General features: G+C 35.5%; 1 protein-coding gene across 1 annotated transcript in view; it reads right to left on the minus strand.

The window, feature by feature from the left end:
- Positions 1 to 26266, minus strand: part of HMCN1 (hemicentin 1) — a 464244-nt gene that overhangs the window by 180117 nt on the left and 257861 nt on the right. Inside the window, exons 29-35 of the mRNA XM_015543796.2 lie at positions 25933 to 26059; positions 22490 to 22644; positions 14873 to 15151; positions 14083 to 14364; positions 13254 to 13362; positions 11867 to 12036; positions 10484 to 10638 (exon numbers count right to left, since the gene is read on the minus strand). Of these exons, the coding sequence (XP_015399282.1) occupies positions 10484 to 10638; positions 11867 to 12036; positions 13254 to 13362; positions 14083 to 14364; positions 14873 to 15151; positions 22490 to 22644; positions 25933 to 26059 (1277 nt within the window). The remainder of the gene's footprint in view (positions 1 to 10483; positions 10639 to 11866; positions 12037 to 13253; positions 13363 to 14082; positions 14365 to 14872; positions 15152 to 22489; positions 22645 to 25932; positions 26060 to 26266) is intronic.

Here is a 26266-nt window from a genome sequence, read left to right on the forward strand (position 1 = left end):
GTTTCACATGTACAACATGATAATTCATATATCTGTATACATCGTAAAGTGATCACCACAAGTCTTGTCATCATACAAAGTTACAAATTGCTTTTCTTGTGATGAGAATTTTAAGATTTACTCTCTGTTAACTCTTCACAATGCAATACAATATTATTGAGTATAGTCACTATGCTGTAATCACTTCCCAATGAATTATTTACTTAATATCTGGGACTTTGTACCACCTTCCCCTTGACCACCTTTACCTATTTTGTCCACCTCTCAACCTCCTTCCTCTATGGCAATCACCAATCTGTTCTATGTGTATCTATGAGCTTTGTTTTGTCTCTTTCGTTTTTTAGATTCCACATATAATGCCCTCAAGGTCCATCTGGGTTGACACAAATGGCAAGACTTCATTTTTTTTTTTTATGATTGAGTAGTATTCCATTGTGTATCTATCTCTATCTCTATCTCTATCTCTATCTCTATCTCTATCTCTATCTCTATCACATCCTCTTTATCCATTCATCTACTGATGAACACTTTAGTTGTTTCCATGTCCTGATTATTGTAGATGTTGCTGCAATGAACACATGGGTGCATATATCTTTTTGAGTTAGTGTTTTTGTATTTTCTGGATAAATACCCAGAAGTGGAATTGCTGAATTGTGTGGTAACTCTATTTTTGATTTTTTGAGGACTCTCCCTACTGTTTTCATAGTGGCTGCACTAGTATACATTCCCACTAACAATGCAAAAGGGTTCCCTTTTCTCCACATCCTCACCAACACTTGTTGATAGCCTTCAAAAAGGTGTGAGGTGATATCTCGTGGTTTTGATAATAGCCTTCAAACAGGTGTGAGGTGATATCTCATGGTTTTGATTTGAATTTCCTTGATAATCACTGATGTTAAACATTTTGTCATGTGCCTGTTGGACATCTATATGTCTTTGGAAAAATGTCTATTTATATCTTATGCCCATTTTTAAAACAGATTGCTTTTTTTTACTATTATATTGACTTCTTTATATACATTGGAAATTAATCCCTTACCAGAGATATGATTTACATTTTTTTCTCTCATTTAATAGGCTGCCTTTTAATTTTGTTGGTGGTTTCCTTTCCTGTGAAGAAGCTTTTTAGATTGATCTAGAATTGATCCCACTTGTTTAGTTTTGCTTTTGCAGTCATATCTAAAAATTCAATGCCAAGACTCTTGTCAGGAAGCTTATTACCTATGTTTTCTTCTAGGAGTTTTGTGGTTTCAGGTCCTACATTCAAGTTTTTTTTTTATATTAAATATAACTTATTGTCAAATTGGTTTCCATACAACACCCAGTGCTCATCCCAACAAGTGCCCTCAACAATGCCCATCACCCACTTTCCCTTCTCCCCCACCCCCCATCAACCCTCAGTTTGTTCTCAGTATTTAAGAGTCTCTTATGGTTTGCCTCCTTCTCTCTTTTTTCTCCCCTTTCCTTCCCCCATGGTCTTCTGTTAAGTTTCTCAGGGTCCACATATGAGTGAAAACATAATATCTGTCTTTCTCTGCCTGACTTACTTCACGTAGTATAATACCCTCCAGTTCCATCCACAAATGGCCAGATTTCATTCTTTCTCATTGCCAAGTAGTATTCCATTGTATATATAAACTACAGCTTCTTTATCCATTCGTCAGTTGATGGACATTTAGGCTCTTTCCATAATTTAGCTATTGTTAAGAGTGCTGCTATAAACATTGGGGTACAAGTGCCCCTATGCATCAGTACTCCTGTATCCCTTGGGTAAATTCCTAGCAGTGCTATTCCTGGGTCATTGGGTAGATCTATTTTTAATTTTTTGAGGAACCTCCACATTGTTTTCCAAAGCAGCTGCACCAGTTTTCATTCCCACCAACAGTGCAAGAGGGTTCCCATTTCTCCACATCCTCTCCAGCATCTATAGCCTCCTCTGATTTGCTCATTTTAGCCAATCTGACTGGTGTAAGGTGGTATCTCAGTATGGTTTTGATTTGTATTTTCCTGATGAGGAGTGATGTTGAGTATCTTTTCATGTATCTGTTGGCCATCTGGATGTCTTCTTTAGAAAAGTGTCTATTCATGTCTTCTGCCCATTTCTTCACTGGATTATTTGTTTTTCAAGTGTGGAGTTTGGTGAGTTCTTTGTAGATTTTGGATACTAGCCCTTTATCCAATATGTCATTTGCAAATATCTTTTCCCATTCCATAGGTTGCCTTTTAGTTTTGTTGATTGTTTCCTTTGCAGTGCAGAATCTTTTTATCTTGATAAGGTCCCAATAGTTCTTTTTTGTTTTTAATTCCCTTACCTTTGGAGATGCGTCAAGTAAGAAATTGCTGTGGCTGAGGTCAAAGAGGTTTTTTCCTGCTTTCTCCTCTAGGGTTTTGATGGTTTCCTGTCTCACATTTAGGTCCTTCATCCATTTTGACCTACATTCAAGTTTTTAATCAATTTTGAGTTAATTTTTATGTATGGTGTAAGACAGTGTTTTGGTTTCATTCTTTTGCATGTGACTATCCAGTTCTTCCAATGCCCTTTATTGAAGAGAACATGCTTTCCCCATTGTATATTCTTATGCCTCCTTTGTCATAAATTAATTAATTATATATGTGTAGGTTTATTTCTAGGCTCTCTATTCTGTTCCATTGATTTATGTGTCTGTCTTTATGCCAATACCAAACTGTTTTTGATTATTATAGTTTTGTAGTATAGTTTGAAAACAGTATGAGGCTTCAAGATTTGTTTTTCTTTCTCAAGATCATTTTGGCTACTTGGGATCTTTTGTGGTTACATACAAATTTTAGGTTTGTTCTACTTATGTGGAAAATGCTATTGAATTTTTGATAGAAATTGCATTGAATCTATAGGTTGCTTTGGGTATTATGAACATTATAACAAGATTAAGTATCCCAATTCATGGGCATGGGATACCTTTCCATTTATTTGTGTCTTCAATTTTTTTCATCAATGTCTTATAATTTTCTAATGCACAGGACTGTCACCTCCTTGTTAAAATTTCTTTTTTTCTTTTTTTATGCAATTTTAAATGGGATTGTTTTCTTGATTTATCTTTCTGATAGTATGTTAGTGTATAGAAATGCAACCAATTTTTGTATATTGATTTTGTATTCTGCAACTTTACTGACTTCATTTATTAGTTCTAACAGTTTTTGGGTGAAGTCTATAGGATTTTTTATATATATAAAATCATATTGTCTGCAAATAGTGACAGTTTTACTTCTTTCTTTTCAATCTGGATGACTTTTATTTTTTTTTCTTGACTAATTGTTCTGGCTAGGACTTCCAATGCTATATTGAATAAAAGTGGTGAGAGTGGGAATACTTGTCTTGCTCTTGATCTTAGAGAAAAAATTTTCAGTTTTTCACCACTGAACATGATAAGCTGTGGGCTTATCATATATGGCCTTAATTATGTTCAGGTATGTTTCCTCTATTCCCATTCTGTTGAGTGTTTTCATCATAAATGGAAGTTGACTTTTGTCAAATGATTTTTTCTATTGAGATGATCATATGATTTTTATCCTTCATCTGTTAATGTGGTGCATTTCACTGGTTAATTTGTGAGTGTTGGAAACATCCTTGCATCCTGGAGTAAATTCCACTTAATTATGGTTTATGATCCTTGTAATGTATTGTTGAATTTGGTTTGCTAATATTTTGTTGAGGATTTTTGCATCTATGTTCATCAGGGACATAGGCCTATAATTTTGTTGTTGTTGATCGGGGTTTTTTGTTGTTTGTTTTATTTTGTTTTTATGGTGTCCTTGTCTAGTTTTAGTATCAGGGTAAAGCTGCCCTCAAAAAATAAATTTGGAAGTGTTCCCTTTTCTTCAAGTTTTTGGAAGAGTTAGAGAAGGATAAGTACAAAATCTTCTTTGAATGTTTTCTAGAATTCACCAGTGAAGCAATCGGGTCCTGGAATTTTGTTTGTTCATAGTTTTTCTTTTTTTGTTTTTAATGCTTATTTATTTATTTTTGAGCAGGGGGAGAGCTGGGGAGAGACAGAGAGAGAGAGAGACATAAAATCCCAAGCAGGCTCTGCACTGCGAGCAGAGTCTAATGCAGGACTTGAACCCACAAACCATGAGAGCATGACCTAAGCTGAAATCAAGAGTCGGACTTTAACCAACGGAGCCACCCAGGTGACCTGATAGTTTTTTTGATTACTGACTCAGTCTCTTTACTAGTGATTGGTCTATTCAGATTTCGTATTCTTGATTTAGTCTTCAAAGACTGTATTCTAGGAATTTATTCTTCCTTCTAGGTTGTCCAATTTGTTGGTCATGTAACTGTTCATAGTAGCCTGTTATGATCCTTTGTATTTCTGTGGTATCAGTTGTACACTCTCCTTTTTTACCTCTGATTTTATTTATTTGAACCATTTCTGTACTGTTTTTGGTGAATCTAGCTAATTTTGTCAGCTTTGTCTTTTCAAAGAACTCTTAATTTCATTAGTCTCTTTTTTTCTTTTTTGTCCCCATTTCACTTATTTCTGCTCTATTATTTCCTTCCTTCAACTAACGTTAGGCTTTGTTTGTTCTTTTTCTAGTTCCTTTAAGTGAAAAGTTAGATTTCTTATTTGAGATTTTTCTTGTTTATTGAGGTAAGTCTGTATCTCTATAAACTCCCCTCTTAGAATGGCTTTTGCTGCAGCCTATTGATTTTGGTACATTGTATTTCGATTTTCATTTGTCTTAGGTATTTTATTTTTTAATTTCCCCTTTGATATTTTGTTGATGAAATTATTGTTCATGTTGCTTAATATCCACATATTTGTTATTTTTCCTGTATTTTTCTCGGAATTATTTTTCTAGCTTCATACCATTGTGGTCAGAAACTATTCTTGATATGATTTCAATCTTCTTAAATTTATTGACATTTGTTTTGTGGCCTAACAGGTGATCTATCCTGGAGAATGTTTCATATGCATTTAAGAAGAATGTGTATTCTGCTGCTTTAGGATAGAATATTCTGTACATATTTATTAAGTGAACCTGATCTAATGTGTTGCTTGATACTGCTTTATTTATACTGATTTATACTTTATTGTCTTTTTTCTGGATGATCTATTCATTGATTTAAGTGGGATATTAAAGTCCCTTGTTATTATTGTATTGCTGTTAATCTCTCCGTGTAGGTCTCTTAATATTTTCTTTGTATACTTTTGTGCTTCTATGTTGGGTGTGTATATATATATATATATATATATATATATATATATATATATATAAATGTTACACCTTCTTGCTGGATCATTATTAAATGATTATGTAATGGCCTTTATCATTATGTAATGTCCTTTGTCTCTTTTTTTAATAGTTTTTGCTTTAAAGCCTATTTTGTCTGATACAAGTATAACTTTACAAGCCTAGTTATCATTTCCATTTGCATGGAATATGTTTTACCATCTCTTCACTTTCAGTTTGTTTGTGTCCTTACATCTGAACTAAGTCTTTTGTAGGCAGCATATAGATGAATCTTGTTGTTTTTTTTTAATCCATTTAGACACTGTATATTTTTGATTGGAGAATTTAGTCCATTTACATTTAAAGTAATTATTGAATAGGGAATATAGCCAATGGCATTATAATAGCATTGTATGGTGACAGATGATTGCTACACTTGTGGTGAACATAGTATAATGTACAGAATTTTTTAATCACTACAGTGTTCAACTATGTTGTACCTCTGAAATTAATGTAACATTTTATATCTTCAACAAAAAATTAATTTTAATTTAATTTTTTAAAACAAGGAAACAACCTGTCCCTTCCCCACCCCCACCCAATAAATTGTTGATAGGAATGTACTTATTGCCAAGTTATTAATTGCTTCCTGGCTGTTTTTGTAGTTCCTCTCTGTTCTTTCCTCTTCTCTTGCTTTCTTCCCTTGTGGTTTGATGACTTTGTTTAGTGTTATGTTTAGATTACTTTCTCATTATCTTTTGTGTACCTACTATAAGTTTTTGCTTTGTAATTACCATGAGGCTCACGTATAACAACCTATTATACAATAGTCTATTTTAAATTGATAGCTGGGGCACCTGGGTGGCTCAGACAGTTAAGCATCTGACTCTTGGTTTCGGTTTAGGTCACGATCTCACAGTTTTTGAGACTGAGCCCTGTGTTGGTCTCTGTGCTGACAGCACAAAGGCTGCTTGGGATTTTGTCTCCCTCTTTCTCTGCCCCTCCCCAGTTTGTGCTGTTTCTATCTTTCTCAAAATAAATAAGTAAACATTTAAAAAAAAATAAATTGATGGCAACTTAAGTTTGAATGCATTCTAAAATTTTACGTATCTACATCCCCCCCCTCCAAGTGTTTTATGTTTTTGATGTCACATTTTACATTCTTTTATTTTGTGTCTCCCTTAACTGTTTGTTGTGGTTACAGTTAATTTTACTTTTGCTTTTTAATCTTAATACTGGCCCTATAAGTAATTAACCCACTACCTTTACTATATATTTAGATTACCAGTGGCATTTTTACTTTTGCATGTTTTCTTGTTACTAGTTAGTGCTTTTTCTTTCCAGCTTAAAGTCCCTTTAACATTTTTTTCTTTTTTAGAAGGGCCACTTTAGTGTGATAAATTCTTTTACCTCTTGCTTGTCTAAAAATCTCTTTACTCTCCTTCAATGCTGAATAATAATATACTGGGTAGTGTATTCTTGAGGGCAAGTTTTTTTCCTTTCAGCACTTTGAATATATCACACCACTCCCTTATAGCCTGCAAGGTTTCTGCTGAAAAATCATAGTCTTATAGGGGAGGGGGGGGGCAGGTGGGGCAGGTCCATTGTACCTAACAAATTGCTTTTTTCTTGCTATTTTTAAGGTTTTCTTTTTATCTTTAACTTTTTACATTTTAGTTATAATGTCTCTTCATGTGGATTTCTTTCAATTCATTTTATTTAGAACTCTCTGTGCTTCCTGGACCTGGATGTCTGTATTCTTCCCCAGCTTAGAGAGGTTTTCATCCATTACTTCTTGAAATGTGCCCCCTTTCTCTCTCTTTTCCCCTTCTGAAGCCCATGTAATGTGAATGCTATTCCATTCGATGTTGCCCCATAGTCCCTTTAGCTATCTTCATTTCTTAGAAATTCTTTTTTCTTTTTGCTTTTCTGTTTGGGTGAATCCCACTGCCCTGTCTTCCAGCTCACTGCTTTGTCCCTCTGCTTCATCTAAGCAGCTGTTGAACCCCCCTAGTGTATTTTTCAGCTCAATTATTATTTTTCAGCTCTGTGATTCTATTTGGTACTTTCTTATATTTCCTATGTTTTGCTGAAGTTCTCACTGTGTTCATCCATTCTTCTCCTGAGGTCAGTAAGCATCTTTGTGACCATTACTTTGAACTCTTTATCAGGTAGATTACATACCTCCATTTCATTAAGATCTTTTTTTTTTTTTCCTGAGGTTTTGTTTTGTTCTTCCTTTTGAGACATACTCTTCCATTTCCTCATTTTGCTTGAGTCTCTGTGTTAATTTCTATGTATTAGGCAAAATGGCTATCTTCCCACTGTTAAAAGAGTGGCCTTGTCTAGATTAACCTCATCATTCAACCTTGCCTTAGCTCTTGGTTGTCTCTCACACTTTGTGACTAAGTAGCCTGATTTACTCCTGATAGGTCTCAGTTGTTAAGAGTGTTTCAAGACCTGTCAGTGTTCCAGAGAGAGAGAGATCTTAGTCAGTACCTGGCTTCAGGCTGACTGGAAGCCAGATCCTCAGGCAGCAGCTTTTAAAGTATACAAATGGCACTGCAATTGTAATCCCTGCTGGCCTTAAGACCAGGGGATCTGGAGGTGGCCCCTGGTGACAAATTGCAAAATTTGGGGCTTCAGATGTGAGTATATGCTTCTTTCTGGGAGTAAGCTATATATAGCAAGGCCAAGGGAGGACACATAGGTGGTGTCTCCCTGCCTATGTTCCCTGGGAATGCCTTCAGAGTCTCTATATGGATGGCAAACCTGAAGCCCATCCCTCAGGTTGAAGCTTGAGGACCAGTGGTGGGCCTTTTCACCAGCAGACTAGGAGTATATTCCAGTTTACTGTCTGTGCAATGCCTTGGGTGGGGTAGCCTGCCAAGAACTGTTTTTCTGATTATTGTTACAGTCCCATAGGCCCTGGCACACAAGCTCCTCTGGCTACTAGGTCCAGGCATTCAAGGGGTATCTCCTGTGTGGACTGTGCTTGCCTGTCAACTTTAGTGAGGCAGTGGGAGAGTACTTGAGGTGGGGCATGCCTGCAGCTTTAGCAAGGCATGGAAAGAGTGCTGGGGGCAGAGCACAGGCTCCACTGCAGCAAGGCAGTGGGAGATTGCTGTGTCTGTGCACATCTGCTTTTGCTAGCAAGGTAGAGGAAGAATGCAAAACTGGTGCCTCCCAGGACCTCTGTCCCTGGAGAAAGTCCCTACTGGTCCCTGCCCCTCTGGCAGATGCTTTAAAATTAGCAAATAAAGGGGCGCCTGGGGGGCTCAGTGGGTTAAGCATCTGACTCTTCATTTCCGCTCAGGTCATGATCCCATGGTTCACGAGACAGAGCCCTGCATCAGGCTCTGCTCTGACAGCGTGGAGCCTGCTTGAGATTCTCTGTCTCTATCTCTCTATCTGCCCCTCCCCTTGCCTCAAAATAAAATAAACGTTTAAAAAGAAATTAGCAAATGAATATCCTTCACATAGAGTCTAGGTACTTTTTAAACTTTTACACTAGGTCCCAGGGCAGGTAAGTGTGCATGTGAGTCATGAGGTATCTCAGATACCTACAGTCCTTGGGGTCTCTCGGATGTAAAGTCCAATGGTTTTCAAAGCCAGATGTTTTATGGCTCATCTCTCCAGTACAGGTCCCAAGGGCTTAAATGCCTGACATAGGGCAGGAGTCCCATCTCCTCAGGGAGAAGCTCCAGACTTGTGAGATCCCTCCCTGTTGAGGGTCGCCATGCCAGGGGTGTGGTTTTTGGCAAGACTGCACCTCTGCCTCTCCTGCCCATCTTGATGTTGCCCTTTTACCCTTTGTCATAGAAGAGCTGTTCAGCTAGTTTTCAGATCTTTTTCAGAGCAAGTGTTCCATACGTGGCAGTAGATTTGGTGTCTGTAGGAAGAGGTGAGTTCAGGATCTTCCTGTACTGCTGTCTTGGACCACCCTTGCCCACATGTCTACTTTTAACTCCTTCAACTCATTGTCTTATAGGGGTCTGGTAACTATTTAAAGTGAAGATTTGATCATGTCACTCCTCTCTTAAAACTCTTCAAAGATCTCTCATGGATTTAAGTACAAATAAAACCATTAATATTACTTAAATGCCTTCTACCCACTCTTTGGTCTCCTCTCATACCACCTCATCTTGCTCTCTTCAGTCCCCTGGCTTGCTGTCAGGTCCTCAGGGGGTGTCATGCTCTCCTTTATTTTAAGTTGCTTGCCCATACACATCTTCTCTGAAACACCCTACTCAGTTCTCTTCCATTAAGTCACCCATTCAGTTCCTATGTATTCTTCAGATCTCTGCTCAAAGACTTTCTCTATGAATTACCCTCATGTCTAAAGCCTTTCCACAATATCAGTTCTCATACTTCTCCATATTTTTTCTTAAAATTACTCTTTATAGTTTCTAATTAAAGTTTTATATATGTATGTTATAAACACACCTATCTCCCAGAGAAACAGTTGCTTACTAGCAGTATGCTTTAAGTCTTCATAATGAATCTCTCACTAGCACAAATGTATACAATTAATTCCATAGGACTTGGAATAGGAATAATAAGTGAGCAGATACCCATCACTTCTTATTCGGAAGAGAACTCAGCACATCGCTCATTACTGCAAACTCACTATAAGCAAAGTTCAAGCCCACATTAGTCAATTAACTTGGTCCTAGGAGCAAAATCTATTAATTCAGATTTTTAAATGCACTGTTTAGATTATCTAAGTTTGAAATATATTTATTTATTTAAAAATATGTAATGAGGTAAAGTTTTATGTCAGAGATTATATTCAGAGTGAAGCATACAGAAATGAATTTATTCAGACAGCGTCTCTGTCCTCTGGAAGCTTATAAACTATTTTTTTTCAAGACTTATTTCACTTAGGTTTATGTAAATATGATTTTACCTCAATCTTAGTATATGATAAACACATTGGGGATACTCTGAGTCAATATGGATGAACACTGTTCATTCATCCATGAAACATCATTTTTTCAATACTTAAAAGAGGCATGCATCAAAACAATAAAAATACCAACCAATAAGTTAAAATCAGTATCATTATGATTATTAGTCTTTAATTAATTTCATTCTTCAAATCAAAATATTAAATTAAATTCTAAAAACTATAAGGAAAACACATACTGTTTTAGTAAATTTTCTATAGTCTGTCCAACAGGAAAATCTACAATTAGGAAAGAAGAATGTGATAGCTCTGAGAAGATCTAGGTAGGTTTCACATTTTGGGCTAAGCAATATTGATACTTACTTTGAGATTTCCCTGGGCAGTGTTCACAGGTTGGCCATCTTTTAACCACGTAATAGATGGATTTGGAATGCCATTGGCAATGCACTGCAAAGTGATAGGCTTGTATTTCACTATGGCTCTCTCAGAAAGATCTGGGGATTTGATTGTTGGAGGTACTAGATTCAAGGAAGGAAAGGAAAGGAAAGGAAAGGAAAGGAAAGGAAAGGAAAGGAAAGGAAAGGAAAGGAAAGGAAGAACAGGGGAAGGGAGGAAGGGAGGGAGGGAAGGATGGATGGAAGGAAGGACAGCGGGAGAGAGGGAGGGAACAAAAACCATAATCAGTGGAGTCAAATACTTAAAAATCCAGATGTAAGAACCTGAAACTTTAAAATTTAGAAAAGGGGAAATTCCTATTTTAACAAACAATGAAATAATTTTATCTCATGCATTTAATTTAGTCTTCAGCAATTTTAGATGACCTATTTCTTAACTGTGGATTTCTATTCTTCAAAGAATAAGTAAAATATATTTACAGCAACTGTAATCGGCATGTATGTTTGGCTTACACCTTTTGGTGTGTTTTCCCAATCTATTATGATCCTCCCTTTCTCTAGAACTACCTCATTAAATCAGGGTGGGTTTCCCGTACCTGTATTTATTACCGCAAGACTCTGACCCCAGTAAGACTATTGAATACAGAATGGTAACTTGATTTAAGCTGCCAGAATTGGAACTGAGACTGAGAAACAGAGTTAGCTATATTTCATCCCAGGATTGGAAAGGCAGTAAAAACGTCTGCATGGACAGAGGGAAAAATGTTGATGTTCATAGAAACCTCTACTGAGGGTTCCAAATGGCTCTCCAGTCTCCCATTGCAGTCTCTCCTTTCCCAACATCTGCAGACAAGTGAGACATATAATACCCTGGCAGAGGGTTGCCTCATCATTACACTAATGGTTCTGATCCTTCTGTGCTAGTTCTGTGAATATTTTACGTACCCTGGATCCTGCAGAACACCCTTACCTTCTATTTTGGAAATGACTTTATTCACACTCCCTCCTGTTTTGACTAAACTCTGGAGAGCGGACACAATCCCTTTACTTAGAACTTGCTGCCTGCCTATTCTATCTTATTTGGCCTCATTCCTCAGACCCTGGCATTCTATGCAGAATCACACTAACATTTGAATTCTGTATATTCATTTACACAGGTCTCTTGGTTAAGTCTCTGTGTTAGTAAAGTGCCTTCCAATCTGCCATACAACTTAACTCAAATTCACATACTTCATATTACTTTCCACAACTCAAGATTTATCCAGATTACTGAGCTACCATCTGAATTAAATAATGACCCAGTGCATAAGCTAATTTTAAATGCAATGCTCTGGTCTCTTCTTCAGCATACCATGAACAGTAACTTCAAATTCCTTCTTGTGGTCGCCAGCAATGTTTGTTGCCACGCAGCGATAAAGGCCCGTATCTGACACCTGAGCCTGGGCAATAACCAATTTGCGCCCATTTAGCAAAATCCTGAATCCATCCCTTTCATCAATTAGCTGGCCATCCTTTAGCCACCTATAGAAACAAGGCAAAAAGAAGTCTGGAGATATATTTTAAAAACTAAGTTCTAGAGGTGTGTGTGTGTGTGTGTGTGTGTGTGTGTGTGTGTGTATCTCGGAGGAACTAGAACCATTTATATATTAAAAAAATTTTTTTTAACGTTTATTTATTTTTGAGACAGAGAGAGACAGAGCATGAACGGGGGAGGGGCAGAGAGAGAGGGAGACACAGAATCAGAAGCAGGCTCCAGGCTCTGAGCCGTCAGCCCAGAGCCCGACGCGGGGCTCGAACTCACATACCGCGAGATCGTGACCTGAGCCGAAGTCGGACGCTTAACCAACTGAGCCACCCAGGTGCCCCGTACCATTTATATATTAAAATGTCTCTGTACATACATAGATATATAAATTCTCAACTGTATTTGCCGAATTCTCTATTTGCCCATTCTATAAAGTGAACTATAATGGGGAAAAGAAAAAAGTAAAGCTGGCCTAACACAGAAGTTGGCATATTGTTGGAGCCCCGGTAGCTTTGTGTTTTCTTCATTTTTCTATTAATGTTAAGGAACAGAAAGAGGCAAATGCCCCTAAATATTATTCACTTCAGATGTTTAAATAATATTAACCAGCAATGTGAATACATTCCTAAAGCATCTGTAAAATAAAAGACTGAAACCACATAGCATTATGTATTTTTTCATTTCTTATGAGTTATCACTTTCCATTTTACTTTATAATCATATGTGAACATATGTTATTCTCTTAGTTGACTAACTGCTCCTTTGCATATCCTGCACCTTGGAAACGAAAGGTTAGGTATTCACAAATGCTTTGTGAATGAAGAAATAAGAAAAAAAATTGGTAAACACATATGCATGGTAACTTCCTCTATTTCCCTAATATGTCCAGTACATTACTTTTTATTTAATCATTCATTAAACATTTCAGTTCCTCAGGAAGATCTGACAGATACTGCTTACTAGTCTCTCTATAAACTGAAAATGTAATTTCTCAGAGCATAAATGGAATTCGTCTAATTGAGCAGATTTAGGGGCCCTGTTATTATAAAGCAAAAGCCGCCTTTGTATACAGAGTATGTCTTTTAAAAGAGGAGCATAATGAATATAATTTTATATGGCCGCCTTTTAATGACACAGGACTTCTTTCAAGATAGCTCTAAAACACGCAAATAAAGAAGTGGGAGGTATTTAGAAGACATACCAAAACCCTTACATGATAGTTGGTGTGGGAGAGCCTGTCACTTGACAATCTAGCTCCAGTAAGTTATTAACCATCACAATGAAGTAAGATGTCTCATCTCCTCCGTCTATAGCTGGTGGCACTAGAAAACAACAGAGATGTAGCATACAAAGAAACGTACACAAGAAAAAATATACTATCCTTTTAAGCAGTACTAAGTTGCAGTTTAGAAGGTTGACAAGTATCATAGGGATTTGATACACCAAGGGGATTTGAAATATAAAATAAATTTTACCATACATACTTGCCAGGATCAGGGAATGTATTTTTGGCATACTGTGGATTTTTCTCAATTAATCTACCACGTAGGTGCTGCTGATGCCATCTGAATATAAAGCTAGTTCATAGTTTATTTTGCTTATTTTCATAATAATAAGAGAAATGAACCTCAAATATTGGGCCTCTGTTCAAAAGTCTTTAATTTATAAAAAAACAGAGACTAAAAAGGTTGCAAGGTGACTTCCCAAAGCCCAGAGACAAAGTTTCCTGTTGTCTAGCATAGCGCTCATGACAGGGGACCACGTTATCACTCACTGCAATCAGATATTGTCATAGATGTAAAATGCATCAATGCACTTACAAATACAAAGTGTGCCTGTCAAAATCAGTGGAAGATTTGCGTGGGTTCTTAGATCTTGGGTCTGGTGATAAATCCACCACTCAATAATGTGCAGGTCCAGAGTTGAACAGATAACTGAACCTTCTGTAACATCATTTTATGATTCCATGACCAAAAAACATTTAATAACATGGTCAGGTTTTGCTATGAATCTGGAATCCAGATTGTGGCATCCTTATTTACCTAAGACATCAACTTCGTATTTGATTTCCTTTTCTCCTGCCACACTGGTAGCCACACATACATACTGTCCCCGGTCGGCTTCTAGGGTACTCAAGATTTCTAGTTTCTTCCCACCAGCTTCTGTACGGATGTTGTCACTGGTTTTCACAGGTACGCCATCTTTTAACCAGGTGAGAACTGGAGGAGGGTTGCCAGTAGCTTTACACTCTAGTGTCAGTGAATGAGCAATAATCACTTGCTTACTCAGAGGCACAGCCAAGTCACCTTCAATCATTGGAGGAACTAGGTAGAAAAAAGTAACATTTCAGGCATCTTCGAAATCCCAGTTGAATACAGGAGATTTTGTTTTCATGTAGTTTGACCATAGAAACGATATACATGTCTGTCTCCTTCTAAGCTGTTAAGGAAAGAATTTCTTGGGTTAGCTGATCTGCAACTACTGTCAATATTGTGGGATACTCTGTACTACGTCTCGCTTACAAAGGGTAGATAGCAGCAGAGAATGTTCTTAGTCCTGAAAACAACTTTACCTCGTCCATAAAAACCAAATGGTCTAGATGCTCCATGTGCCATGGACAAATGGTTGGGCAAATGAATGGACCGCCTCTTGTTAACTGTATCTTTTTAAAATATTTTTTCCAAGTCATGGGACAAATTCTTCCCATTTCTATCCATGCATATTGAAAATGACCAAACCCACCAGGACTTTATTAGTGAATGAATTCGATGTTGGCATATTTGAAAGTATAGACAGAAAGGCATATGATTACAGCACATATTTTTTCCTTACCATAGACATCCACATGGAATGATTTTTCAGCAGTTCCAGCAACATTGGTGACATGACACGTGTATGTTGCTGAATCAGAAACCTGTGCTCGAGGGATATGAAGAAATCGTCCTTTATCAATATAAAGGGCTTGTGAGCTGGATATGACTGGCTGGCCGTCCTTATACCAAGTAATAGCAGGCATTGGAAGTCCCCGAGTTTCACATTCCAGTTTAATTATGCTGTTGATCAGTGCTGATATTTCTGTGGTGACATTCCCTCCTTTAATACTAGGTGGTACTACAAAGGATTGCAGAAAAGAAACAAGTCTTTTAGCTTTAGCTTTAGCTTTAGCATCTGTACCAGACTCTTAAATGCTGTAGGTGTTTAAAGAATGCATTTAAAGTAGATGTGAATTAAAGACAATTAGGAACTCAATGATTTATCTATCTACTGATAGTCAACTGCCTGTCTTCTCAATCTTTATCACCTTCCTCCTGGGTTTTGATTTCAGTAAGAGCAGAAAGTCACAGGGTTCGTTTCAGGGGTTCATTTAAGTCCAATAGATCGTTACATAACTAGTTTGACCATAGAAATGATATGCATGTCTGTCTCCTTCATTACATAACTAAGAAAGTTATGTTGAACAAACAAAGGGAAACAAAATAAAACCCCACTTAAAGTGGATATGATACATTTGAAATGAAGCCAAGGGACCAGGAAATGTCACATCCTGTACAACTGCATGCCTTCTCCCCGCAAAATACTAAAGGTCTAAGTGCCTTCAGAACCAGTTACTGGGAAGAGCTGCGGAATCTTCCAACTTTTGCTTCTTACAGGTTTTTGTTTCGTTGTTGTTGCCTTTTTTTTTTTTTTTAGCTGCCAAGAGTTGATTCACTCAACTATACTCATCTAACCAGCTACATGTACATCTTCCGTAATTTAGCAACCACATTCCTGGCCTCACACCACATGAGAACTCTGTGTGAGTTGGAAAAGCGACTCAAGTGGCTCAATCCTGCTACATCTTTTGACTCTGGTCATTCCTGTACATACAAGCCTGTAGCAGGCTTGTGCTACAAACTGCAACAAGTTAAAAGAAATCAAATGGCATGTGCCTGAACTGGGAGTACCTTAATATTATTTTATGAAACTTTTATTTTAGAATAGGGTATATTCTAGAATGCTTTTCTTACAGTTGGACTAAGGTTATAGGTTTCAGGAGGAAGATCATGGAGGTAAAACACCCTCCTCATCAGATCATATCAAAGGTACAAATCATCAGCATGACTTATCACTGATGATGTTAACCTTAATAATCTGGTTGTGGTAGCTTTTGCTAGGTTTCTCCTTTATAAAGTTACTCTCCTTTCCCCCTTTTTGGGGAAAGGGATCACTCTTTTCAGCCCATACATATGGGGTGGGGAGTTAGGTTCTATTTTCTTGAGAGGAGAACACCTACGTAATTTTTTTGGAGTTATCCTATATAATTTTGTTTCTCGTCCCCAATTTATTCACTTATTCAACAATTTATTTATATCAACATGAATTCATGGAAACTTATTTTATACTTTGGGTTATGATCTAAATACTACATGGTTTAATTTGTTGTTCAGATCAATCCAGTTTTGACCACTGGGAACCATTTCATTTGGCTCCTATGTTCCTTTGGCATATTCACACCATGCTACTATTTTAGTACTTTTTTACCTTCTGGCTCTACTACATGCTGTAGGCTTATCTTGTATATTCCCTGCCCCAGCCCTAGAATTAACCATTTTTCTGAGAAGCCTTGGTTCCTTTAAGTGGAAAAAGATATTAGAAAACAAGAGCTGGATGTGAATAGAGTACCATAATATTTTCTGATAACCGTTCTCAGAACTAGCTCACAGTGACAAACATTCATATACACATTTCTTTTTTGTCACACATAATTTAAGGAAATATCTACTACAGTGTGAAGTAAACCTGGTGGTAGGATAATTTTCCTATAACGTAGTTTAATATACAGCTCAAGGAAGCCAACTATGGTTTATAGGTGAGGCATGGAGATGCTAAGCTAAGAATACATTTTTAGATTTTTAAATGGTTGGGAAAAAATCAAAATAATACTAATATTACTTTGTGACATGTAAAAATTATATGAAATTCAAACTTCAGTGTCCGTAAATAAAGTTTTATTGGTATATAGTCCCACTGATTTGTTTACATATTGTCTATGGTTACTTTCTCCCTCTAATAACTGAGTCAGGTAGTTGCAAAAAATAGCAAATACGGTGTTCTCATTGTTTCTCACTCCTGCTGAGCTTACCATCAATTTAAGTGACACAGTTATAACTCAACAGCATTTCAAATTGCCATGCATATCACCATGGCATGATATTTTATTTTATTTTTATTCTCAGTGCATACTTCTCATGTCAAAACAAGAAAGAGAAAAGTAGATTTTAAAACACCTTTTTAAAGCACAACACAGGATTATTTTGTTATAAATGAATGGCAAAGCATCATTTATTTTGTAATAATACTATTGCTGTTTTGAAAGATTACAATACACACTAACACACTAGATTCATCATGTTATTTCCAATTCAAAGGAAAACAACAGTTGGATAAATCATAAAATGTAAAATGGACTGACTCATAATAACAGAATTTCTTCTCAAAAATAAAAAGTCAAAATGAGGCTACAACCAAAAAAAAAAAGTTTCTGAGTGGTTCATATGTTAGCCAAGCAAGAAAAGCCATTTACCAACAGTGATTTAATTAAAATCAGGGATGATCACAGTCAGTAGTCACAGAAATGTGTCCACAGAAATCTTAAATCGCTGTTTGAGATTATTAGCCTTTGCATGACAATAATTGCTGGAAGACATGAGACCACTGGGAGCAACGTTGATAGTTAATTCTTTTTTAAACGCAACTTTCTGAACAGTATTCTTGGCTCTTGGCAAACTTACAGATGTTACTGATACTGCTTTTGGTTTGAGGAGTCAATGCCAAGTCTGAAGAAACTAAGAATTAGTCTCTAAGAATAGTCTGCATGGAACAACTACAGACAAAAAATATTTTCAAAGAAGTCTTAAAAAAAAAAAACCAAAAAAACCCACTAACTCCAACCTGAAGTGGAATCTGCTAAGATATGGTACAACTGATGGTAGCAGGAAAAGGCTTAGACAAATTTATAAAGCTTATTAAAATACAAGGTTTTAAAAGTCTATATTCCTTGTGTTACTTACCAGCAAGCACTCTGTGTAAAATATTCATATGTTCTGGAATCAGAAGTGTCAATGGTATATTTTATTTGCTCTTATGGACTTAAACATCATCAGTTCCATGAATTTTTTGTTATAAGTAGAAGCTGAATATAAAGACTTGTCTACCATTGAGCAGTTCAGCGCCTTAATGGTGCTAAACTTATATTTTAATTTTTTGAGCTCAGTGCTGAGACTATTTTTTCTGAATGAAAAGAACTGTCCTCGAACACTATTACTGAATACTGTTGACTGATTTTGGAAATTGGTTTTTGCTACAAATTTGCTAATGTTTCTTAATGAATTCAACCTAAAATTACCAGATGAAAACAGCACTTAAGTGCAAAACTTATACTATGGTAGTCATTCTGTCTGAATCACAATTATGTCAAGCGACATTTATACATTTCCCATGCTGTCAAACAAAACTGAGATCTCCATTGCCCTACAGATTTGCCCTGGATATATTTTCTGAGCTCAAATTTCAGTTTCAGCAATGTCTGTTAGACCTTGATAAAAATACAAAGGAAATTTCCATGTTCAAACTTCATTTATCTCTGAGAATGAACCTTTAATTATTCAGTCTGCGATACGGCATGCTAGAAGTCAATTATCAAAAGAATATAAGAGAATTCTATAAATGCTTTCCAAACAATGAGTATGGTCATTTAAAATAATATGTTTGTGAACTGATGTCAGTATTTGACAGTATGTCTACATGCAAAAACATTTTCCAAGAGGAAATACATAAAATCTCATTATAGAACAACATTGACATTAACATGAACATTTGCAATCAATTTTAGTGAGAGGGATCACTAATTTTGACATCCACTTAAAATATTACCCCTTCCCTCCAAAGAATTCCATTAATCCAATCTGTAGACTTGTATGACAAAAAATTTTATAATTTTAAAAATTATTCAAAAAAAGAATTTTATCAATAGATAATTAGTAGAAATTTATTTCTATCTTGATATATAAATACCTACATAGTATCTTTGACTTTGTCTCATGGTCTGCAAAACCTAAAATATTTACTATCTTGCCCTTTATAAAAAAGATTTGCCAAGTCTTGCTATAGATAATTAATGAATACAAATTCAAGCCACCATTTTGAAACCTTAAGGAAGAGCATTTTATTCAGATTTAAAATTTTAATTTTGCTTTGAGACTACTTATGTCATATGTTAATCTGTAAACATATATCAAACTTTTGGTTCAAAGTGCCTAAATCAGCTGGCTAGCCTAATTAGTTGGATGACACATTAATGAAAGCAAGAACATATGTTCAAATAAGTCCCTATCCACCATGAATGTTTTACAAAGGAATATCATTTGTATGGGAAAATATCTGCATTTTTGAAGTTGAGAAAAATTACTCAAAGAACATTTCTAATTGACATCAGAACAACACACCATCTACTGCTTAAATTTGCCAAATAAATGTCACTTCCTATTTCAATTTAATTTATATATACTTTTCTGGGACCTTATTTCTGTTTGACGAAGGTTGTTACAGATAAAGGTAATAAACACACTGCACATTAAAATGCACTGCACATATACATTCAAAGACTTACACACACTTTGGGGAAGCACTTAGACTTCTTAAACTCAAACATGGACCTCAAGTTAAAAATCTTTGCCTCAGAATTAATAGCTATGAATTTGCACAATCTCCCCCTGGGACATTAAAAGCTCTTTTATTTCCTTCCTTTTTTCACATCTTTCCCCTCCCTCTCCGCCACCCCCCCCCCCCCACCCCGCTCCATCTTTTATTTTTCACTCTTATTCTGCCTCTATTTCTTTCCTTATTCGGGCACAATGTGCATTTCTGCCTTTCAAGTGCATCAGCTGTTTTGTCCTCATGTTGGTATGTAAATAAGGAAAACAAATGAATCAAATGTCATACAAAACACATTCTCAATCTGAAATCTACATAAATTTTCCTGACAGTTAGCCCAACTATGGCATCTGTTTCATTCATTCTTAGGAATAAAAAGCATTTTCATAAGTGAAATAAAATAAGCTTAAGGTTACCCACTTGGAGGTGCAGCCAAGCATACTAGAAAGGAGATGCATTATTTCCTGAGTTATAATAATCAAAACTTCACAATGTCATAATACCTTTAATCTCAGACAATCCTAGAAATTTTAATCATTATAGATCCCTCTCTTCTGGGTGCCTGAAGGCATTATATAGGCTGCACAAGACGATCTGAAATAAAAGAACCCAAGTCCTTGGGAAATAGGTGTCTTACAGAATCACCAAAATGTATGCATCATAGACACTGGCAACGATACAACAATGTAGAGAAGACCACTCAAAAGCTTAGGGGAAATTTTGCACCTATTATTTGAATGTCTGGTTCTGGTAAGAGGCCAATGGTGGCAATAATACTTATGTTTAACTTGGATTCATGACCGGCAATCTTTCAGTAATGTTACTCTTTTTTTTTTTTTTTTTGGAGGACATGTCTTTTCATGATTAGATTCTTCCAAGGCTTCTATTTATAGGTAGAAATTATTTAAAAGCATGCATTAAATAAAATCTCTTTGATTCAAGAGAGCTACTCAAACTTTATATAAAGACACTAACATTGAAAAAGGGAAATTTGCAATCCAGTGAAGTTATATAGAAGTCAAGCTAGTAAGCCAATACAATCACTAAGGAAATAATGAAAAATGAATAACATTATTAAACTCTCAGTATAAGCCAGGTGACCCAGTAAGGTATCTAGCTTTTGATCCTCACAATAACACTATTAAATAGGTGCTATTATTATCCCCATTTTACAGATGAGGAAACTGAAGATCAGAGGGTAGGCAATTTGTCCAAAGTCATAATGCTAGTGAGTGACGGAAATTGGATCTCAACCCAAGTCCGCCTGTCCCAGAAGCCCAAGTTCTTAGCAATGATTAGATCAGTGCTGTCCAATAGAAATATAATGCTAACCATCTACATAATAAAAATTTTTCTAGTAGCCACACCAAAAGAATTAAAAACAGAGGAAATTAGTTTTAATAATATATTAAACTATTATATATATAATATATAAATATATTATTTATATATTAAATATATATAAATATTGATAATATTAAAATATACACAAATAATATACTAAAATATATAAAAATATTTATATATTATTTATATATTAAATATAATATATATAATATATAATTTAGCTATTTATATATAAATATATACTTAATATTATATATATTATATATATAATCATTTTAGATATAATCAATGTAAAATTATCAATTAGATATCTTACATTATATTTTCAAATTAAGTCTTTGCTATCTGACCTATATTTTATACTTAACAGCTTATCTCATTTTGAACTAGCCATATTTCCAGTGCTCAACAGCTTCATGTGGCTAATGGTTACCATATTGGACAGTATATCACTAGACCATTCATTCATTTATTAGCAAACATTTCTTGAGAGCTACCACGTATCAGACATTAAAATAGGGAACATGCAAAACTAGGCCCTGCTCTTACGAAGTGTAGCTTTCCTCTTACGAAGTGTAGCAGATAGGTAAATAAATCCATAATTAAGCAATAACCTATCAGACAGTGATACGTATTATGAAGAAAATAAACTTGGACAATATAATAGTGACTGCATGACTGACTGGCTTGGGAAGATCCTGTAAAGAGGTGATATTCCTGAAGTATCTATACTTTTGAGTGTCATACACTGTGGAGAGACAGAAATCAGTACAGTAATAAGCATGACTGGCCTATTGAATTACTGGGTAATTTGCTGTGCCTGCAACCTAATGTTTATGTGTGTAAAAAATATTAAATGACCTTGGAATTCACTTGCCTCAGGGAATATTGAGATTTTTAGTGAAATGAGGGCTGAATCCTCTGGTAGGGACTTAGCTGGAAGAAAATGGTGGCACAAACATAAGGCATTTAAAATATCACCCTGTGGTCAGAATAAAGACCAAGATGGTTTGAAAACAGAACAACTGAATGGTTTGCATACCATTGGCTTCATTCAATTCATGTATCTCAGTTCTTTTTAGAGGTTTCTGGGTTTTCTTTTTAAAGTCTTTTAAGGATTTAGACATTTGACTTATTATATATTAATCAATCAGGAAACGACAGATGTCTTGAGTGACATCATTGGAAAATCACTAGACCTCTCAAAGAAATCCAGATGTAATGACAAAATACATTAAAATTGGATGCAATGTTCTAGTCTAGAACACAGAAACTAGGATCTTTCCTCTAATGTAAGTTGCAGTCCAAATTATTCAGCATTGAATAAAAGAACAGTTAACATTAAACCCTGATTTTCAATAACAGTGGGAATTGATAATAACAAAACAAGCATACGAAAATCACACTTACTATAGACCGTCAGTTTTATGTCCTTGGCTTGTTTGCCAGCTGCATTAGATACAGCACACTGGTAGCGACCCTTGTCACTTCTTCGTGCATTCTTTAAATGTAAAACTTGTCCTCTGTCTAGAAGTTCAATATTAGGATCTCCCAAAAATAAAGGCCTAGAAAAAATAAATTTCATTCCATGGGTCCATTTTTATTTTCCTATGTTTCCTCTCTTATTAATAACAACAAAAATCATTAAGTCCTAGGAGATTAAAAATATGAAACAAAGTTTTTTTCTCTATGAATCTAAAAAAAATAAACAATGATATTAGTACTCTTATTCAGAAAAATGGAATTAAAGCATTATTATTCATTATTTTCATTAATGAAAGTTAGATAATGATTACTTTGAGATGAAAAGTTCCCTCATTTCAAACTTATTTGTTAAGTATTAATAGAAACCTGGTAGTGTTTCATTGTTTCTTCCATTCCTCCCCCTCCTTCTCCTCCTCCTTTTTCTTCTTCATCTTTTTTATTTGTTTTCATAGCCAAAATTTCTATCATCATTTAGTAAAGTAAAACTAAGAGTATAGGAGCTTGAGGCCAAGGAATATTAGTTTTAAACCAATATCATTATAATACCTGGAAAAGTATTCACAATAGAATGGTTATTACTTATTAAAGGCAATGATCCTGCCAGCTTTTCTAAAAAGTAGATACTGTAGTAAATATGAACGTTTTTATAATCACAAGTACTTAAATATATTTATGTCAAAAGCAACTCGTATATAGTTGTTAAGGAAGTCTTTTCCTACTATACAGTCATTTATTGAATACTATACAATGCTCACTTTACATAACTGGCAGCAGCTTTATGTAATAATTGAAACATCACGTAAAGTCTATAATACCCTAAGATTCATACCTTTTTTTAATGTATATTTATTTTTGAGAGAGACAGAAAGAGAGAGAGAGAGAGAGAGAAAGAGAGAGAGAGAGTGGGGGAGGGGCAGAGAGACAGGTAGAGACAGAATATGAAGCAGGCTCCAGGCTCTGAGCTGTCAGAACAGAGCCCAATGCAGGGTTTGAACCACAAACCAGGAGATCATGACCTGAGTCAAAGTCGGATGCTTAAACAACTGAGCCACCCAGGCACCCCCTAAAATTCATACCTTTAAAATCCACTGATCTTCTTTCAGGAAGACCCATAGCTAGTTTTTAAAAAATCTGCAGTGACTTAGCCCATGATAAATAACTAGATGCACTGCTGGATTAGAAGCCTCATCAGACTACAGAATTAAATGGAAACACATTTAATGTTCTGTGGTAGCATCCTTTACAATTTCTTGGCATGTCACTTTGTAGGAAGCTCTCAAAAGCTGAGAGAATAAAGTACCTTAGTTTAATGCATTTTAACTGTTTTTAAAAAGTGAATACTTGATAATGTTACTCAAATTTAAGTAACTTTAAAACTTTTATTGATTAATTATGCAAGGAATATGAAAATTTTAATAAACAAAAAAGGAAGTATTATAATAAGAAAAGGTCTGCTTGATTTATTACCCCTAATGTGAGTCTTCTCTCTAGACATCTCACCTTTGTAAGTTTGGTTTGCATTTTTTCACGTTTTTTTTTTTCTAAACATTTTCACGCTTAAATGTCTTCCCAAAAGAATCTAGTTCTTACATGTAAATGGTATTGCTTTGTTCTTTCTACTTTCTCTTTTTACCTGACAATAGCTGTAGAGATATTTTTGATATCTATAGCTTGATCTTACTCTTTTTAATTGCTGCACAGTGTTTCAAAATATGACTATGCTGTAAGTTATCTACTCATCTCCTAATATTAAATATTAAGCAGTTTCCACTTTTCTGCCACCACAGTGTTGCAGGGAATATTACCTATTGTCATACCTGCTCTCATGTGGATGTGCATGAATGTTTCCCACTCCTAGAACCTGAAAGTGTATTTGCTACATTACAGCATATGGGCCTTCAAACTTGAATAGATATCAACAAATTGCCTTTCAGAGTACTAATCTATTTACCACACTCTCGCCAACATTTGGCATTGTTTGAACCTTTATTTATTTGTTTTGCCAATCTGACCTGTGAAAAGCAAAATTCATGTTTTCTTGTTTACATTCTCCAAATTATTGACAGTGAGCATCTTTTTTTCTTCCAAGTTTTAATTTAAACTCCAGTTAGTTAATATACAGTGTAATATTTGTTTCATGTGTAGGATTTATGGATTCAGCACTTACATACAACACCCAGTGCTCATCAAAAGTGCCCTCCTCCATACCCATCACCATTTAACCCATCCTCCTGCCCATCTCCCCTCCAGCAACCTTCAGTTTGTTCTCTATTGTTAAGAGTCTGCCTTATGGTTTGCCTCTCTTTTTCCCCGCTCTGCTCACCTGTTTTGTTTCTTTTTTTTAATGTTTATTAATTTTTGAGAGAGAGACAGACTGTGAGTGGGGGAGGGACAAAGAGAGAGGAAGACACAAAATCCAAAGCAGGCTCCTGACTCTGAGCTGTCAGCATAGAGCCCAACGCAGGGCTCAAACTCACGAGCTATGAGATCATGACCTGAGCTGAAGTCGGACATTTAATGGCCTGAGCCACCCAAGCGCCCCTCATTTGTTTTGTTTCTTAAGTTCCACATATGCATGAAATCATATGGTATAGTCTTTCCCTGACTTATTTCACTCAGCATACTCTCTAGAGTATCGTTTAATACAGCTATTGCTTAACTGAATATTTTTAAATTGCCTGGTTATATCCTCCATACATTTTTCTATGTTGCCAATTTTACTGATTTATTAAAAGTTTGCATACAACCCTTTATTTTATTCAATGCAAATCTTTACTCTTTGCTACTTAAGCCTTAGACACCTGCTCTCAGAAACCATAATGATACTCAAATTGAGACTAGGCTGTGAGAAATAAGCTCTCACGAACAATATGAATCAATACTGCCATATCAGTGTAAGCATACCTCAGTAGCCCTTGAACTTGAAGTCTGGGAAATATCTAATTGCTCTTTTGTGATTGTTTCCTTTTGTCCATTTATAGAGCTAGCTTGAGTATTCATCTTATTGTCATAAATTTTCTTTTCTCATAATTCAAACAATCTCATGTAAAAGCAAAGTTTTCTCTGCATTTGGATCTTGCATTTTTCATTTTTTATTCTGAGCCTATGGGCAGAATATTTAGTGTCCAATAAACTTGAGTTCCTCTATGTTTCTAAAATAAATTCCCAGCATTTATAGTCTTATAAATCACAAGAATGAAAGGTATTACAAGACTCTGAGAACATCGTTCAACAATATTGTTTTCCTTCATGTTCATTTAATAGTATTTATGTGGTTAAAATAATTAAAAGGGAGAAAATCCACATGGATTTCCACATCTATTTTCTATCAACTGGACCCTTGCAACAAATAGAGACATGGTACTCACTTGCCATCTTTGAACCAGTGAATAACGGGGAAGGGAGTGCCTTTGACTTGGCATTCGAGAGTGGTGTCATGGTTGAGGACAACAGAGACTTCATTTGGGGAGCTGGCACCTATTATGGTGGGAGGAACTTGAACAAAGACATTTTATCATGAAAATCTATGATTTAGCAAAAACGAATGGGGGGAAGGAGAGCAGATTATTAATGATTTCTATAGTATTTCAGTAAGATTTTAATATTACAAATAAAATATCACATAAAATACCTTCATATTGCATCTGTAGACCCACCCAAATGTTAAATTTAAATATTGGAACACATTCATAAAAAAATTGC

The sequence above is a fragment of the Panthera tigris genome, chromosome F3 (genome assembly GCF_018350195.1).
Source record: "Panthera tigris isolate Pti1 chromosome F3, P.tigris_Pti1_mat1.1, whole genome shotgun sequence".
NCBI lineage: Eukaryota > Metazoa > Chordata > Mammalia > Carnivora > Felidae > Panthera > Panthera tigris.